This window comes from Bufo bufo, chromosome 3 (assembly GCF_905171765.1).
Source record: "Bufo bufo chromosome 3, aBufBuf1.1, whole genome shotgun sequence".
NCBI classification, from domain to species: domain Eukaryota; kingdom Metazoa; phylum Chordata; class Amphibia; order Anura; family Bufonidae; genus Bufo; species Bufo bufo.
In genome coordinates, this window is record NC_053391.1 from 308,030,909 (window position 1) to 308,049,221 (window position 18,313).

At 46.3% G+C, this 18,313-nt stretch overlaps 1 protein-coding gene across 2 annotated transcripts in view; it reads right to left on the minus strand.

Annotated features, from left to right (window-relative positions):
- The window catches only part of UBXN11 (UBX domain protein 11), a 58,775-nt gene extending 40,624 nt beyond the window's left edge, over window positions 1-18,151 (minus strand). The window contains exons 1-6 of one of the 2 annotated variants that reach the window (XM_040421894.1): window positions 18,019-18,151; window positions 17,902-17,942; window positions 14,888-14,956; window positions 14,717-14,811; window positions 7,013-7,070; window positions 6,861-6,940 (exon numbers count right to left, since the gene is read on the minus strand). In XM_040421894.1, coding sequence (XP_040277828.1) covers window positions 6,861-6,940; window positions 7,013-7,070; window positions 14,717-14,811; window positions 14,888-14,956; window positions 17,902-17,942; window positions 18,019-18,113 — 438 coding nt within the window. In that variant the 5' untranslated portion in view covers window positions 18,114-18,151. The remainder of the gene's footprint in view (window positions 1-6,860; window positions 6,941-7,012; window positions 7,071-14,716; window positions 14,812-14,887; window positions 14,957-17,901; window positions 17,943-18,018) is intronic. The other variant, XM_040421895.1, reaches the window with a different exon arrangement.
- Window positions 18,152-18,313: the final 162 nt, after the last annotated feature.

The following is an 18,313-nucleotide window of genomic DNA, read 5'->3' on the forward strand; positions in this document are numbered from 1 at the left end:
CGCGGATGAACAACGGTGCATTTTCCGAGTTTTCAACGGACCCATTGAAAGTCAATGGGTCCGCATAAAATCACGGAAACCGTAACAACGCCCATGGATGCACACAACGGTCGTGTGCATGAGGCCTTAAGGAGATGGGGTACTGTGGAGCTCACTAATAAAAAGGGGCGGGCTGCTGTAGAGGTCACTGTAAGGCTCCATTCACACGTCCGCAAATGGGTCCGCATCCGTTCCGCAATTTTGCAGGACTAGTGCGGACCCATTCATTTTCTATGGGGACGGAATGGATGCGGACAGCACACAGTGTGCTGTCCGCATCCGCATTTGCGGAGCGCAGCCCCGATCTTCGGGTCCGCAGCTCCGCAAAAGATAGAACGTGTCCTATTCTTGTCCGCAGCTGCCGGGCGGGCGTGTTGCGGATCCGCAATTTGCGGGTCCACAACACACCACGGACGTGTGAATGGAGCCTAAAGGGGGAGGGCACTGTGAAGGTCTCTGTTAAGGGGGTAGGGAATGATGGAGGTCACAGTTAAGGGGACGGTTCGCTATGGAGGTCAGTGTTAAGGGGCGGGGTGCTGTAGAGGTCACTGTTAAGGGGGTGGCGTGTTGTGGAGGTCACATTTTAAGAGGATGGAGCTCTGTGGAGGTCACTGTTAAGGGGGCGGGTTATTGTGGAAATCACTGTTAACAAGACAGGGTACTGTGGAGGTCACTAATAAAAGGGCGGCCGCAGTGAAGGTTACTGTTAAAGGGGCGGGGTACTGTAGAGGTCACTGTTAGTGGATACTGTTGATACCTTTTAACGACACACAAACATTAAATAAAATAGATTAAATATACCTATGCAAAGCTGCTAATTTTATATATATATATATATATATATATATATATATATATATATATATATACACACACATACACATACACACATACACACATACACACACTTGCAGAAGGACCCGGCTTCGAACAGGTATATTTCTATTTCATTTAATGTTTCTGTGTGTCGTTAAAAGATATCGACAGCATCCCCCATAACAGTGACCTCTACAGCACCCCGCCCCTTAACATTGACCCCCCCACAGTGCCCCACCACTTTAAAATGGGACCTCCACAGCAACCCATCCCTTTAACCTTTACAGCAGCCTGCCCCTTTAACAGTTAGTTTCACAGCACCCTACTCCCTTGACAGTGACCTCCTCAGGGGCCTGCCCCCTAAACAGTGACCTCCACAGTACCCCGCTGCCTAAACAGTGACCTCACAGTACCCTGCTGCCTTAACAGTGACCTCCACAGCAGTTGCCTCATAATAGTGGCCATTTCCCCCTTAACAGTGATCTCCACAGCGCCCGCCCCTTTAACAGTGACCTCCACAGTGCCCACCCCTTTAACAGTGACCTCCACAGTGGCCGCCCCTTTAATGCTAGGGCTACACGACGACGTGTTGCACTGCGACATGTGACATGCTGCGACTTCGACACATCAGTCGCAAAAAATCCATCCAAGATGGATGCATGTAGCAGTGTAGTTGTGCCCTATGTGTCGTGCGACTTATTGTCGTCCTGTAGCCCTAGCCTAAAGCTGACCTACAGCAGTGAAGAAAAATGGCTGGGTTGTTATGGAAACCTGGAGTCAAACTGTGTGTATGGCAGTTGGGATTTGAAGAGAAAGACTTGCAGGCTTGTATTGGCTAATGCAGGTCATTTCTAAGGAACAGTACGTCCTAGACACCTGATGTACCTGTGTGCCAAATTTGGTGAAGATCGCTCCAGTCGTTTGGTCGCGCATAAAGAACAGACAGACAACCGCGCACTTTAGTCCGGTAGAGATTGGGGAATTAGTTAAACCCTTTCAGTACACCTCATGTATCTTAAAGCATCTCTAGGTAATACCTTGGGCCCCCTGGCAGTATAGTCCTGCCTTCCCTCCCCCCCCCCCCCCCTTTTGATCGCTTGCCATTACACTTTTTGTGATGTAAGGTGACAAAAAATGGCTTATTTTACATGGTTTTTATAAAAAAAAATTAACGGTATTCACCTGAGGGGTTAGGTCATGTGATATTTTTATAGAGCAGGTTATTACGGACGCGGCGATACCTAATATGTCTGCTTTTGTATATGTATGTAAGATTTACACAATGATTTAATTTTTGAAACAAAAAAAAAATAATCATGTTTTAGTGTCTCCATAGTCTGAGAAATGGTTTATTTAACAGTTTTTATTTTTTATTTTTTACGGTGTTCATCTGAGGGGTTAGGTCATGTGATATGTTTATAGAGCCGGTCGATACGGACGCGGCGATACCAAAAATGTCTACTTTTCTTTTTTTACCAATTTTTTTTTACTTTATTTGGGGAAAATGACGTTTTAGTTTTGTTTTTTTTACGTGAAACAAAATTTTTTGGGGGGAAAACTTACATTTTTCAAATTTTTTTTCTCTTACTTTTTTGTCCCACTTTGGGACTTCAACTTTTGGGGGTCTAATCCCCTTTACAATGCATTCCAATACTTCTGTATTGGAATGCATTGGCTGTATGAGTAATACAATGTGTATTACTCATACAGCTTCCTGCCTGTAAGATCCAGGGGGCTGGATCTCACAGGCTCTTCACCGGAAAGCAGCCCCGATGCCCAAGGAAGGCATCGTGCTGCCTTTCATGCCATCGGGTCCCCATTACAGCAGCACGGGGACCCAATGGCTTCCACAATCGCCGGAATGACCCGTAAACGCTGCAAACCGCAGGTCTAAATTGACCTGCGGTTTGCAGCGATCGGAGATACGGGGGGGGGGGGTCACAGGACCCCCCTCGGCATTGTCACAGGGTGCCTGCTGAATAACTTCAGCAGGCACTCTGTTCCGATCACCGCCCGCCGCTGATCGGAAATACATAAGGACTCGGACATCAGGGCGTACCTGTGTCCCTAAGAGGTTAACAGTGACCTCCACAGTGCCTGCCCTTTTAACATTGACCACCCCTTTAACAGTGACCTTCATAGTGGCCGCCCCTTTAACAGTGACTTCCACAGTGCCCGCCCATTTAACAGAGACCTCCACAGTGCCCGCTCATTTAACAGAGACCTCCACAGTGCCCGCTCATTTAACAGAGACCTCCACAGTGCCCGCGCCTTTAACAGTGACCTCCACAGTTTCTGCCCCTTTAACAGTGAACTCCACAGTGACCTCCACATTGCCCACCCCTGTAACAGTGACCGCCGCTTTAACAGTGACCTCCACAGTACCCGCCCCTTTACCGGGGACCTCCACAGTGCCCGCCGATTTAACAGAGACCTCCACAGTGCCCGCTCATTTAACAGAGACCTCCACAGTGCCCGCTCATTTAACAGAGACCTCCACAGTGCCCGCCCCTTTAACAGTGACCTCCACAGTTTCTGCCCCTTTAACAGTGAACTCCACATTGCCCACCCCTGTAACAGTGACCGCCGCTTTAACAGTGACCTCCACAGTACCCGCCCCTTTACCGGGGACCTCCACAGTGCCCGCCCCTTTAACATTGACCACCCCTTTAACAGTGACCCTACATAGATCACTCATTTCTGTTAGGCCTCAAGTAAAGTGACAAAGCTATTCTTGTACTGCACTGCAAGAAATTGTCAACACTTGTTTTTACCTTGGTTTTGCTTTGCTTAACACCTTAAAGGGTTTCTGTCATGAGAAATAACGTTATGTAGCTGACTGTCATTAGCGATGTGCTAATGTCAGCACTACATAACAATATGTATGTTAACTCCCTGCCTGCTGCCGTTCTCTTAAAAAACAGACTTTTATAATATGCTAATGAAGTCTCTAGGTGCTATGAGGGCGTTGCTGCAGCACCTAGAGGCTCCGTCTAGTCTCCTTTTGGCACGCCCACGTCCACTTGGTTAACGTCTTTCTTCTCCGCATCGCCCTCATAATCCCGGGCCTGTGCCGTTCCATTTAGTATTCGGCGCACGCGCAGCGAGTGAAGGATGCTCAGCTGCTCGGTACTATTTTGGGGGGCATATGCCTTTTTGATCGCTGCACTTTTAGTGATGTAAGGTGACAAAAAAATATATATATAATTTTTTTTCTAGCACAGTTTTTACTTTCTTTTTTATTTTTACAGTGTTCACCTGAGGGATTAGGTCATGTAATATTTTTATAGAGTCGGATGATATGGACGCGGCGATACCTAACATGTCTACTTTTCTTTTTTTCCCTATTTAAAAAATAATAATAATTAACTTTATTTTGGGAAAAGGGCGGGGTTTTTTTTCACTTGAAACTTTAAATTTTTTTGTAAAATGTTATTTTTTTTTTTACTTCTTTTTTTCACTTTATTTTTTGTCCCACTATGGGACTTCCATATTTCAGGGTCCGATCCCTGTTTCAATACAGCACAATACATTTGTATTGTGCTATATTGAACTGTCAGTGTCTTACACTGTAAGATGCTAACAGTTGCCTAGGAGACCTAGCCCTGGGGCTGGATCTCCTGGGCTTCCGTAGCTGGCAGTACCGATGCCTGCCATAGCAACCATCGGGTCCCCGTCACCGCAGCACGGGGACCCGATGGGGATGTACAAGCTCCCGCAAACCCCCTGTATGCCGCGGTCAGCGTGACTGTGGCATACAGGGGGTGAATGCGCCGGCATATGTGTTTTCACCGATCCTAGCGTATGCAGCAGGGGCCCGGCTGTCAGTATCAGCCGGGCCCCTGCTGCCGATTGCGGCAGCGCGTATGGGGCAGCCGGTTAACCCTAGGACGAGAATGCTCGTCCTAGTGCATTAAGTATTAGCCAGTTAGGACGAGCATTCTCGTCCTAGGTCGGCAACGTGTTAACGGTTATTTGTGCCGCAATCTGCAACTTTTCCCCACTTACTCCAAATCTAAAAAAGTGGGCAGGCCCGTCCCATTTATTATTTTCTACATCTGTTTTAGGCATAGAAAATGGTCTAAATGTAAGCCAGCAAGAAGGCTGGCTTACATTTAGACAGGCGCTGGATGTAGCGTTCAGTGCCTCTTCACAACTGGTGGATCCAGCGCCAGCTATAGGGGTTATTAAGACCAGCGTCTAAAATCCCATCCTAATAAATGACCCCCTGTCATGCCCTGCTCGGGTCATGTGCGGAGGTCTGCTAGGTTAGCAGCACATGTGTAGACTTTTGTTATTGTTTTGGAGTGGAGCTGTATCCGCCTCCCTTCAGGTGCACTGGGTGGGGTTATTGGTAAGAGTTTGAATTATGCCCACTCCCAGTGTCCTGGGCGGGTTATAGCTTCTGTCTGGTTTAGAGGAAGGAAGGAAGGATTGGCTGTTCCTGCTCAGCAAAAGATAAGTTGGTTTTGTTTTATTGTGGTTGTCTGTCTGGGCTGTTAGAGAGACGCCTGCCCCCTCCTGGTCTGAGGAAGCAGGCTGCCTCTTTCCCCCTTTCACCATCTTAGGGATTCTAGGGAATCTTCAGCCCAGGCACGAGGAGACATTCATTCCTACCTTCAGGGTCTGAATGTGGGCATAGCAGTCTAGGGAGAGCTGGTAGGGATTTGTCAGGAGGTGACCCCATTCCCCAGCTTCTTGCCTAGACACTTGTTTGTTAGGTCCTGTTTATCTTGTATCCTGTCCGCCGTGACACCCCCTATGTTTCCAACAATAAGTAGTGTTAGTTTAAATGTTTTTATTTTCACAAGAGTTAACGGCTCAGAAGGGAAAAAGTGCCATTTGGATTTAGGATGTTTTGTGAAGCTTTTGCTGGAACAGTTTTGGTGCTGTCACATCTGCAACGCCCCTGAGATACCAGTACAGTGAAAACCCCTCATGAAATGATGCTATTTTGGAAAGTACACCCCCAAGGAGTGTAGTGATGGTTTTGCCCCCACACGTGTTTCATCATCATTATTAACATTGTACTATGAAAATTAAAAATTAAATTTTTTTCTAATAGTACGTTGCATTAGCCCCAAATTTCCACATTTCACAAGGATTCAACTTAAAATAAGGATGCCACAAACTCTTACACAATTTCTCCAGAGTATGGAAATGCCCCATACATGGTCGCAAAGCTTTGTATAGGGACAAGGCAGACTCAGAAGCGAAGAAGTTCCATTTGGATTGTGGAACATGGATCTTGCTGAAACAATTTTTTTAAAGCCATAACTTTTTTTTATCCAATTTGTCAACTGTGCAAAATAAGTGCAACATTTTATTCTTTGGGTTGATATCAAATTTACATAGCATTTTAAAACTTTATTACATAAATCACTTTAAAATAATTATGGGTATGGGGCCATTTTTTACTTGAATTTTTTATTTTTATTTTAACATATTTGGGACTTAAACTTTCAACACTCTTATCACTGGTAAAATACATTACAATACTTTTGTGTTGCAGTGTATTTTATCTGCCTGTATAATACAGGGCCTAATAGGTTTCCATACATGGCAAATCCAGAGACCATTCTTAGGTCTCTGGTTGCCATGACCACCATACAGCCCCTGCAATCACGTTGCGGGGGGGACCAGTAGGGTAAAAAGGGAGACTACTCCATCTGTAAACCACTTAGATGCTGCAGTTACATAGCTAAAGGGTTAACCAGCTAGGACCAGAGATAGCTCTGATCTCAGCTGTTGCAGCAAGAGCTATAGGGATGGAGGGTACATTTGACTGAGTGCTCCAGATAAATGTGAGTTATTATAACTTGTGAATAATGATGTGGAATGTTCCGGTACTATGTAAATAACGGGAAATAATTAACATGTACAGAGGATTTTGTTAGTTATGTAAATTAACTTGGCATTTTCTGGTTGATGTCTATTGAATCACACATTCCATGCATTAAACAATGCTGACCCAGTAAGCTAGAGTAGAGCATTGATAGACATACCTCCATGTCATTTACTTGCTTTTGCAGTTCCTGACATTTTTTCTCAAGCTCGTGAACTTGCTCCTCTCCTTCTGGATGTTCTATAATCAGAAGACTCGTCAGTAATCTCATCAGTCACTCCGTTCACAGACATTAATAAACTGATGTCTCACCTTTCCTCTGTGTTTGTAATTTATCGATCTTCTGCCCCAAGATTGCAATCTCTTTATCCTGAAATACAAGTCCATGAATATTAACATTGTCTACACAATGTCTGTGTGAAAGTGTCTACAGTGTCTAATGGCTATACAGAACGGTATGGTCCACATCTCAAAAATTCTTTAAAGGGAATATGTTATCCACTTTACCCTGCCCACATTGATGGCAGCATAAGGAGGTGAGAGATGATTTAACGGTCTGTCACTAATCTGTTAATGTGGTTTCTGGGAACTTATTGTGTAATGCTGGCAACCTGAACTGGAGAAGAGTCAGGTGCAACCAGAGAAGAGTCCGGCTTATTTAGGAGCTTCTATGTAAATGCTGCAAGTAGGACAAAGGGGGCACAGGATCTTATGAATAAGCCAGACACTTCTCTGGATGCACCCGACTCTTCTCAGACACATGCAGTCAGCATTATACAGTAAGTTCTCAGTAACCACTTTACAATAGCTGATAAGTGACAGACCACTGAAATGAGCATGCCTGTCACTACATTTTGCTGCCTTCAGTGAATGCAGCATAAAGTGAATGACCTGTTACCTTAAAGTTACCGTAGTTAATACGAGTCCTCAAACACGTATGCTCTGGCTGATTCCATATCTTCTAAAGAAGTCGACAGACTGCTTCCATAGCTCCCATAGAGTTGAATGAAGAATGAGTACACACACGTGGTCAGCTCTGTTCTGGTAAGGGGGGTTCCCAACATATACAGTATTTATTGCTAGAGGGGCTGCACACTACTACTTCATCCATGCAATAAGCAGGATCTCTCTTAATCACAATCGTACACCACTTTCTCTTAAATGCATGGGAACTCTTCGATCAATGTCATTTTACTTCCATAGAGCAAAAATTACATACAATAGACACAATCACCAATCAGAACATGCTTGAGAAAGAGGGTGTTCTCTGAAAACGTCACGTTACAGGGGAATGTCAGGTCAAGCAAGTAGGGGACCAGGAGAGCAGGGCAGGCCAGACAGGTGCTGGTAGTGGGAGACTCAATTATTAGGGGTACAGATAGGGCAATCTGTCACAAAGACCGGGATTGTCAAACGGTGTGTTGTCTTCCTGGCGCTCGAGTTCGACACATCGCAGATCGGTTTGATAGAGTACTGGGAGGGGCTGGAGAAGATTCAGCGGTCATGGTCCATGTTGGAACCGATGACAAAGTTAGAGGTAGGTGGAGTGCCCTTAAAAATTATTTCAGGGATTTAGGGCACAAGCTCAAGGGCAAGGACCACAAAGGTGATGTTTTCTGAAATACTACCTGTACCACGAGCCATTCAAGAAAGGCAGCAGGAGATTAGGGAGGTTAACAAGTTGCTCAAGGACTGGTGTAGGAAGGAGGGGTTTGGGTTCCTGTAGAACTGGGCCAACTCTTCTGTTGGCTACAGGCTCTGTCATAGGGATGGGCTGCCGCTCAATGGGGAAGGGGCAGCTGTTTTGGGGAGAAGATGGCTAGAAGGTTGGAGGAGTATTTAAACTAGGGACTGGGGAGGGTAATTACATTATAGGAGGAGAAGATAGTGCAGATAGAGACCTGGGGCGAGGTAATGGGACTGGGGGAGGAATGGAGGGAGGGACTAGAAGAGTTCAGAAGGAAAGGTGTAGGGTAAAAACCGACTAATAAAACTGGTGAATTGGAATTAGTGATGTACAGGGTTACAGCCTTAGAAAAGATTGTAAAAACCGGAGAGGGGGAGGGGTCTGCCTTTATGTAAAGTCTTGTCTAAAGCCCACACTCTGGGAAGATATAAGTGAGGGACATGGACATGTGGGGTCTCTGTGGGTAGAAATACATGGAGGCAAAAACAATAATAAAATACTAATAGGAGTTTATTATAAACCACCTAATATACCAGACTCCACAGAAAATCTACTTCTAAACGAGATAGACGAGGCGGCATATCATGAGGTCGTTATTATGGGGGACTTCAACTTTGCAGATATAGACTGGGAAACTGAAACTTGTATATCTCATAACAGCTGGTTCAGACCTGAGCGTTTTACAGCGCGTTCCTACGCGCTGTAAAACGCTCAACAAGGAGAAACCAATGCCTCCCTATCGGCATGGTTCTCACCTGGGCGTTTTACAGCGCGTACGGTCGCTCTGTAAAACGCCAGACGCCCCAAGAAGTTCAGGAGCTTCTTTGGGGCGTAGTGTCCCGCGTTCCCGTACATAGACTTCCGGGAACACGCGACAATGGGCGTTCGCTTCTGTCCGACAAGCGATTGTAAACGCCCGTACAATCGCGCGTACAGAACGTACGTTCAGTACGCTCAGGTCTGAACCCGCCGTAAAGGAAACAGGTTCTTGTCAATAACCAAAGACAATTTCCCAACTGGTTCAGGACCGGACTAGAGGGACGGCCATACTGGACTTAGTACTAACCGATAGACCTGACAGAACAACAGATGTGCAGGTTGGGGGACACCTGGGAAATAGTGACCATAAAGTAATAACCTTCCAATTGTCATTCAAAAGAGTGTTTTTTCAGGAAGGCACAAAAATACCAAACTTCAAAAAAGGAAAATTTAACTAGCTAAGAGAGGCCATTGGCCTAACTAACTGGGACAATGTCCTCAAAAATAAAAATACAGCCACAAAATTGGATATTTTTTAAAGCACCCTAAACTCTAAATTGTGGATACCTTATGGGAATAAAAGGGTGAGGAACAAGAAAAAAACAATGTGGATAAATAGAACTGTAAAGGGAGCAATAAATGACAAAAATAAAGGGGGCCTGGATGTACCGTATTTTTCGCCCTATAAGACTCACTTTTTCCCCCCAAAAGTGGGGGAAAAATAGCAGTGCGTCTTATGGGGCGAATGCTGCTGATTTTGCCATATTTTCAATAATACACCCACCGCGATGCCGCGCGGCGGGTGTATCAGCTGTGAGGGAGGAGGGTCTGGGGGCCGGCATCTGCATTTATAATGACAGCAGGGCCCGTGCAGTGACTGTATTCTACTACACGGGCCCCGCTCACTGTATAATCGTATCTGTATTCTGTAATATTTAATTGTGTATATAATGTAATCGCATAATCAGCGCTACTTACAACTACAAGCGCTCGGTAGGTAGCAGAAAGGAGGGAGGAGGCAGGACGGGCAGGCGGCGCGTCACTCACTACGTCACGCGCCTGCGCCGCCCACTTTATGAATGAAGCAGGCGGCGTGGGCGCATGACGTAGTGACTCACGCTGCCAGCGCCCGTCCTCCCGGCCTACCTCCTCCCTCCTCTCTGCTACCTACCGAGCACTTGTAGTTGTAAGTAGCGCTGATTATGCGATTACATTATATACACAATTAACTATTACAGAATACAGATACGATTATACAGTGAGCGGGGCCCGTGTAGTAGAATACAGTCACTGCACGGGCCCCGCTGTCATTATAAAAGCAGATGCGACCCCCACCCCTTGTATTGAGGGTCATTTACTACAGGGACACTGTTATGGAGGGGATCTGTGGATGACACATAGCATAAGATGCTATATATGTGTCATACACAGATCCCCATAACAGTGCCATCCAGAGACCCCAATAAGAGCCACCCACAGATCCCCCATAACAGTGCGTCACCCACAGATCCCCCATAACAGTGCGTCACCCACAGATCCCCCATAACAGTGCGTCACCCACAGATCCCCCATAACAGTGCGTCACCCACAGATCCCCCATAACAGTGCGTCACCCACAGATCCCCCATAACAGTGCGTCACCCACAGATCCCCCCTAACAGTGCGTCACCCACAGATCCCCCATAACAGTGCGTCACCCACAGATCCCCCATAACAGTGCGTCACCCACAGATCCCCCATAACAGTGCGTCACCCACAGATCCCCCATAACAGTGCGTCACCCACAGATCCCCCATAACAGTGTGCCATCCACAGACCACAATTAGTTCAAAACCCACCAAAAGCACACCTATTGGTTCAAAATATTTTTTTTCTTATTTTCCTCCTCAAAAACCTAGGTGCGTCTTATGGGCTGGTGCGTCTTATAGGGCAAAAAATACGGTATATCTGGAGGGTAATAATATTACAGGCTATAGTTACTAGAGAGGGGTCATTGATCCAGGGAGTTATTCTGATTGGAGTCGGGAAGAAAATTGGCTTCTACCTAGGGTTGTTGCGGGTATCGAAATTTTGATACCCAATCGATACTTTTGTCCCGGTATCGATACGGTACCGGGATTTCCATTTTTTCAATACTGGGCTGCGCAGTCTAGTATCTCTGAACATGAGAGAGCTGCTCTCAGCACGCTCATGTTCCCTCAGCAGCACAGGGGAGAAGGAAGCAGTCTCTCCCTCACCCTGTGCTGTTGCTGCTGCTGCCAATGGGGAGAGAGGGGCAGAGGAGGGGAGGGCGCACTGCGCCACCAATGATAGTACTTTTCCTGGGTCCTGACTTTAAGTATTAGACTACACAGAGCAGCGCCCAGGGATGTCCCAGCACTTACTATTATTCCTGGGCGCCGCTCTGTTCGCCCGCTGTGTGCCTATGCCCCATTACAGTCTCCTGCAGTCCTGCTCCATATGCTAATTACTATCGGAGCAATGGGGAGGAGACAGCAGCTTCTCTAGTGGGCGTTCCTTCTCCACTGGCTGTAGCGCTGTCCAATCGCAGCGCAGGGAGAAGGAACGCCCACTAGAGAAGCTGCTGTCTCCTCCCCATTGCTCCGATAGTAATTAGCATATGGAGCAGGACTGCAGGAGACTGTAATGGGGCACAGCGGGCGAACGGAGCGGCGCCCAGGAATAATAGTAAGTGCTGGGACATCTCTGGGCGCCGCTCTATGTAGCCTGCTGCTTAACAAAGTCCGAACCCATATAAGGTGGTCTTTAACACATAATACAGGAGGCAGGTGTCGGCAGCAGAATCGCATAGCCGACATCCTGCCTCTGACAGGGAGCTGTGATCTGCGGCAGTTAACCCCTCAGGGGCGGCACCTGGGGGTTAACTGCCGCTGATCTGCTGCCAGTACCTGCCTCCTGTATTAAGGGTTAATTATCATTGGTGGCGCAGTGCGCCCGCCCCCCTCAACAATCCCAGTATTATAATCATTGGTGGCAGTGGCCACAGGGTCCCCTCCTCTTCATTGGTGGCAGTGGCCACAGGGTCCCCTCCTCTTCATTGGTGGCAGTGGCCACAGGGTCCCCTCTCCCTTCCTCCTCATTGGGGGCAGCTTCTGATCGGAGCCCCAGCAGTGTAATCCTGGGGCTCCGATCAGTTACGATGGCAGCCAGGACGCTACTGAGGTCCTGGCTGCCATAGTCAGCTCCCTGCTGCCCTGTGCACAGGGCACAGAGCAGCAGGGAGAGTGTAAAGTCCTATTCACCCTAAGGCCCCTTTCACACGGGTGAGTATTCCGCGCGCATGCGATGTGCGAGTTGAACGCATTGCACCCGCACTGAATACCGACCCATTCATTTCTATGGGGCTGTTCACATGAGCGGTGATTTTCACGCATCACTTATGCGTTGTGTGAAAATCGCAGCATGTTCTATATTATGCGTTTTTCACGCAACGCAGGCCCCATAGAAGTGAATGGAGCTGCGTAAAAATCGCAAGCATCCGCAAGCAAGTGCGGATGCGGTGCGATTTTCACGCACGGTTGCTAGGAGACGATCGGGATGGAGACCCGATCATTATTATTTTTCCTTATAACATGGTTATAAGGGAAAATAATAGCATTTTGAATACAGAATGCATAGTAAAATAGCGCTGGAGGGGTTAAAAAAAAAAATATATAAAATTTAACTCGCCTTAATCCACTTGCTCGTGCTGCCGGGATCTCGTCTGTCTCTTTCTTTGCTGAACAGGACCTGTGGTGACGTCACTCCGGTCATCACATGATCCATCACATGACCCATCACCATGGTAAAAGATCATGTGATAGATCATGTGATGACCGGAGTGATGTCACCACAGGTACTGTTCAGCAAAGAAGGAGACAGATGAGATGCCGGCAGCGCTAGCAAGTGGATTAAGGTGAGTTAAATTTTTTTTAATTTTTTTTAACCCCTCCAGCGCTAGTTTACTATGCATTCTGTATTCAGAATGCTATTATTTTCCCTTATAACCATGTTATAAGGGAAAATAATACAATCTACAGAACACCGATCCCAAGCCCAAACTTCTGTGAAGAAGTTCGTGTTTGGGTACCAAACATGCGCGATTTTTCTCACGCGAGTGCAAAACGCATTACAATGTTTTGCACTCGCGCGGAAAAATCGCGGGTGTTCCCGTAACGCACCCGCACATTTTCCCGCAACTCCCGTCTAAAAGAGGCCTAATAGAGCTCTATCAGGGTGAATAGGATAAGGGATTAGAAGATCCCAGGATAGTTATTAAATAAACTGTAATAAAAATTAAAAAAACTTTAAAAAAACACACCAAAATATTAAGTATAAATTACCCCCTTTCCCAATTTTACATATAAAATATATAAACAATAAATAAATAAACATATCGCCACGTCAGAAAAGTCCAAACTATTAAAATATTTAAAAAATCTGCGCGATTCGCCATTTTTTAAAATGCGGAATGCACCTGGCTTTTTTGTTTTATTTTATTTTTGCGTGGTGTCGAATATCGCAATACTTTTTTATGGTATCGAAACTGAATCAAAATTTTGGTATCGCAACAACTCTACTTCTACCTCACAAGGTTTATTTTGCCTTCCTCTGGATCAAATTGCAGGATGACAGGCTGAACTGGATGGACAGATGTCTTTTTTCAGCCTTACAAACTATTTTGCTATGTACCATATTTTACATGTTTTGGACTATATTTACATTGGTGATTGCATTTATTGTATTTCAATTTTTGCACTATGGAAGTAAACTGACATAGATCGAAGTAAAGAATTCTCATACACTTATGCAGTCCCAACATTCAGCCCTTTAGGGCTCTTTCACACGAGCGGATCCCGTGCGGGTAATCCGTTGTGTGAAAGACAGCCAAGCCCCGCTGCGGACAGCAGAGACACGGAGCATTAACATGATTGATAACGCTCCGTGCCTCTCTGTGATCTTTCTACTACAAAATCACGATGACAACTTTATCTCACTGCGATTTTGTGGCCCGATTGAAGTGAATTGCGACCCGCAAAAAATTCAGATTGGATGTGGACCAAAAATACGTTAGTGTGCATGAAACCTAAAACTTGGACAGTTTAAGAGAAGTCTCATATTCAACAGGACCTATGCGCACATTCATTTATTTCTTCACTGACCCATTTATTTCTATTGGCCATGCACACATCTGTCTGCATTTTCGGGGATCAATGTTCCTGATCTGCAAATTTCAGGGCAGGTCCTATTCCTGTCAGTTTTTGCAGATTGCCTCACCTATTCATTTCAAACGAACAAGATGCTAATAAGATGCTAAGAGGATGGAAAGGGGGGCCGTGGTGAGCTCAACTTCAGCCGAGGACGGAGCTTCCCCCTTGACTTCAAGACGATAGTTTACACAGCACGGACAGTTGAATAAAAGTCTTTTCTCAGACTTTTGGCGCATGGTGCAGCAAAGACACAGACTACTCTGGAATCATGCTACAGACTACAATAAGGAGGTGCTGGTGGTTTATTACGCTTTTTCTAGGTGACAGGTTCCCTTTAATAGACATTCAAGAACCTCAGACCTTTAGCTGGATTTCCCGGGTTTGTAGTTTCACTCGTGTCTCCAACTCACTCACTCTCTTCACAGTGCTGCTTAATAGAGCAAAATCACTTAAACCTGCAAGAAAATAACACATATTGTTAACTGTTCACTATCCAAGGGTGGAATTAGGATTTCTTCTTGGGATTCTCACCAGGTTCCTTCTCAGGTGTGTGGTGTTCCTTCTGTTGAGGAAAAATGTTGCCGGACGGGAGACTTGCAACTGGTAAAAAGCAAGTGAAGAGGTCTATGAAATCAGAACCACATAATGATCCCGATAGTTATTGGGATAATAACCGGGACACTATGGCAGTATGAAGTCGCACAACATACACATTGATTAGACTCTGGCATATGACAAATGCATTGTGTAACACAGGGATGTAGTTCAGGGATCAGCAACCTCCGGCACTCCAGCTGTTGTGAAACTACAACTCCCAGCAGGCTCCATTCACTTCTTTGGGAGTTCTGAGGACAGCCAAGCGAGTGTGCATGCTGGGAGTTGTAGTTTCACCACAGCTGAAGTGCCGAAGGTTGCTGATCCCTGATGTAGTTGATACATTTGCTGGATCATTTTACCCCCTTCATGACCAGAAATGTGTTTGCTTCCTGTTAGAAAATAAAGGATTGAAAACCATCATTTTAAAGGGAACGGGGGTCTGTTTTTTCTTATTTTTTAATAGCACAAAGTATCTCAAATTATTTTTTTTGTGTCCCCTCTTCATTACTGTCATTTATTAGTAGGGGGTAAAGTTTACGGTAGGTAGCGGGGGCAGAGGCACAAACTGTGGTGTTTCATTTTTCCACATTTTGTTAAATTTTTGTCCTTTAATTTTTTTATTTAATTTTACACATTGTACACACATCAGGTCATACAAGACCTTTGGGGGCATTTCTCTTTTTTTGCTGCCATATCAGCTTCTGGAGACTTAGGGTGCTGGCACACAGCGCAGTTCTGACATGCTGCTAAACGGAAAACGGCATCCTGCATGCATGTCAGAACTGCGCTGTGTGCCAGCACCCTTACTGCAGAGCGGATCGGACTCTGGCACCCTGTGATCACATGATCGTCCGGACATGTATTAGCCTCTTCACTGAACACCATTGGCCTGATTTATCATAGACCGGGGAGTACTCTGGTCTACGACAATCCTGCGCACTGCCAGGGGCTGCTCCTAGTTAATGCGAGGCGTATGTCTCATCATAAATTAGGCACAGGCTTCGGCAGTCCGTGCGCCTACACTGAAGCCAGAAAACTGGCAGACATTTAGGATAAATCCGGCCCTGTGCATACAGCAATTGGAAAGATAGGGACTTAATAAACGTAGTGCATTTTACTCCAGCACACTTTTTATTAAGACAGGAGTATGAAATAGGAGTCTCAATAAATCTGCCTCAAAGAACGTAGGCAGTAACGCCTGGACCTGCTGCGGCTCAGAAATTTCTAACAGAAATAAAAACTTAAAGGGAACCTGTCACCGGGCTTTTTGGTATAGAGCTGAGGACATGGGTTGCTAGATGGCCGCTAGCACATCCGCAATACCCAGCCCCCATAGCTCTGTGTGCTTTTATTGTGTAAAAAAACAATTTGATACATATGCATCATGAGATTACGGCGCTCTAGCTTTCTGACGTCGGGGAGCAAGGAGGAGATTCTGAGGATGTGGGGCGATGCTGGGCTCCTTCACGCTGAACTCATCTCAGGTTAATTTGCATATGGATCAAATTATTTTTTTTACCCATGCAAATTAACCTAGGATTAGTCCTGTACGTGAGATGAGTCCAGCGTGAAGGAGCCCATCACCGCCCAGCATCCTCAGAATCTCCTTCTTGCTCCCCGACGTCAGAAAGCTAGAGCGCCGTAATCTCATGATGCATATTTATCAAATCGTTTTTATTACACAATAAAAGCACACAGAGCTATGGGGACTGGGTATTGCGGATGTACTAGCGGCGATCTAGCAACCCATGTCCTCAGCTCTATACCCAAAATCCCGGTGACAGGTTCCCTTTAAAGGGGTTGTCCGATGTAGAGCTGAACTCAGTATGAAATGCCCCGATGCTCATATAAGGGTCCATTCACACGTCCGTAAGTGTTTTGCGGATCCGCAAAACACGGACACCTGCAATGTGTGATACGCAATTTGCGGATCCGCACATCACAGACACTATAATAGAAAATGCCTTTTCTGGTCCGCAATTGCGGACAAGAATAGGACATGTTCTATTTTTTCCAGGAACGAAATTGCGGATCCCGAAAAAACGGATGCGGATCCCGAAAATGTGGATTTGCATCCGTTCCAGCCCCATTGAAAGTGAATGGGTCCGCAAATTGCGGAACGAATGCGGACCCAAATTACGGACGTGTGAATGGACCCTTAGAGGGCCTGGCTGGGTGAAAAAGGGGATATGTCCAGATTCAGCTCTGAATCCGGACAACCTCTTTAAAGGAGTTGTAGTTGCAGCGTTTGTATACTGATGACCTAATCAATATCAGATTGGCGGGAGTCCAACTCCCAGAACCCGGCTGCTTGAAGAGGCCGTGGTGCAAATGCTGCGTCCTTCACTGTTTAAATGCACTCTGTCTCCTTTGTAGCGGCGGTGCAGTGTAATTACAACAGGTCAAGTTACACCGCACCTCCACTACAAGCTAGATGCAGTTAAACAGTGAGGATGCAGCACTGGTACAAGCACCGTGGCCTCTTCAAGCAGCTGATCAGCGGGGCTGGCGGTAGTCAGACACCACACGATCCAATATTGATGACAAGATATGATGTGACTGATGTTTATTAAAGGAGTTCTGCAGTGGCCTAATACTGATGAAGGGGTGCAGCACTCATGCCAGGCAGCCTCTGCATCGAGGCAGAAGATCCTGAGGTGGCATCATGTCTGAGATAGGAATAACCCATTAATAGGAAACCTCCTGCAATGTTTAAAGGGATTGCATCAAAAGCAATTGCCCATTGTCTTATTACAATCGCTCCCTTCAGTATTCACCAGTAACCTAGACATGTCCACATAAACCGCAGGACTGTGCTGATTAAGAAGATTTGGAAATGTGATCTCCCTCACACCCAGCAGGCTGTTGTAGTAATTCTCCTGCGGCTAAAGGGAGTTGCTGTCCATGCAGTTGTCCGCTGCGGTTATGGCATGAGTCTGGAAACGTACCTGAGTATGCTGCATTGGCTTTAAAAGGCGCAGCTCTTCTCCTAGGAGGAAAGAAAACAGCAATGAGTTATACACAAGACGTGAGCGAATGTAAGAGTGCAGAGGGGCTGCGACTACCCTGCTCTGGCCGCTTTATCCATGAGCTCAGGTGTGGGATCGCCAAGGATCTTACTCCTGCGGGATCTCCCTAATGTAAATAACGGGCTGCTCATCCTGAGCACAGCGCGCCGCCATATTGTTTGGAGCCGGTCGCTAGGAGACGAGGACTTCCGGCGGAGACTAGCCGGAAGCCGGGCTCCGTCTATGGGTTTCAGCATGGCGGCTGTGTGCTCGTGTAGATCAATGTCTGCAGGGCTCCTCCTCACTACTGATCATGGAAGGAGGCGCACATGGTGCAGAATATACAAATCTG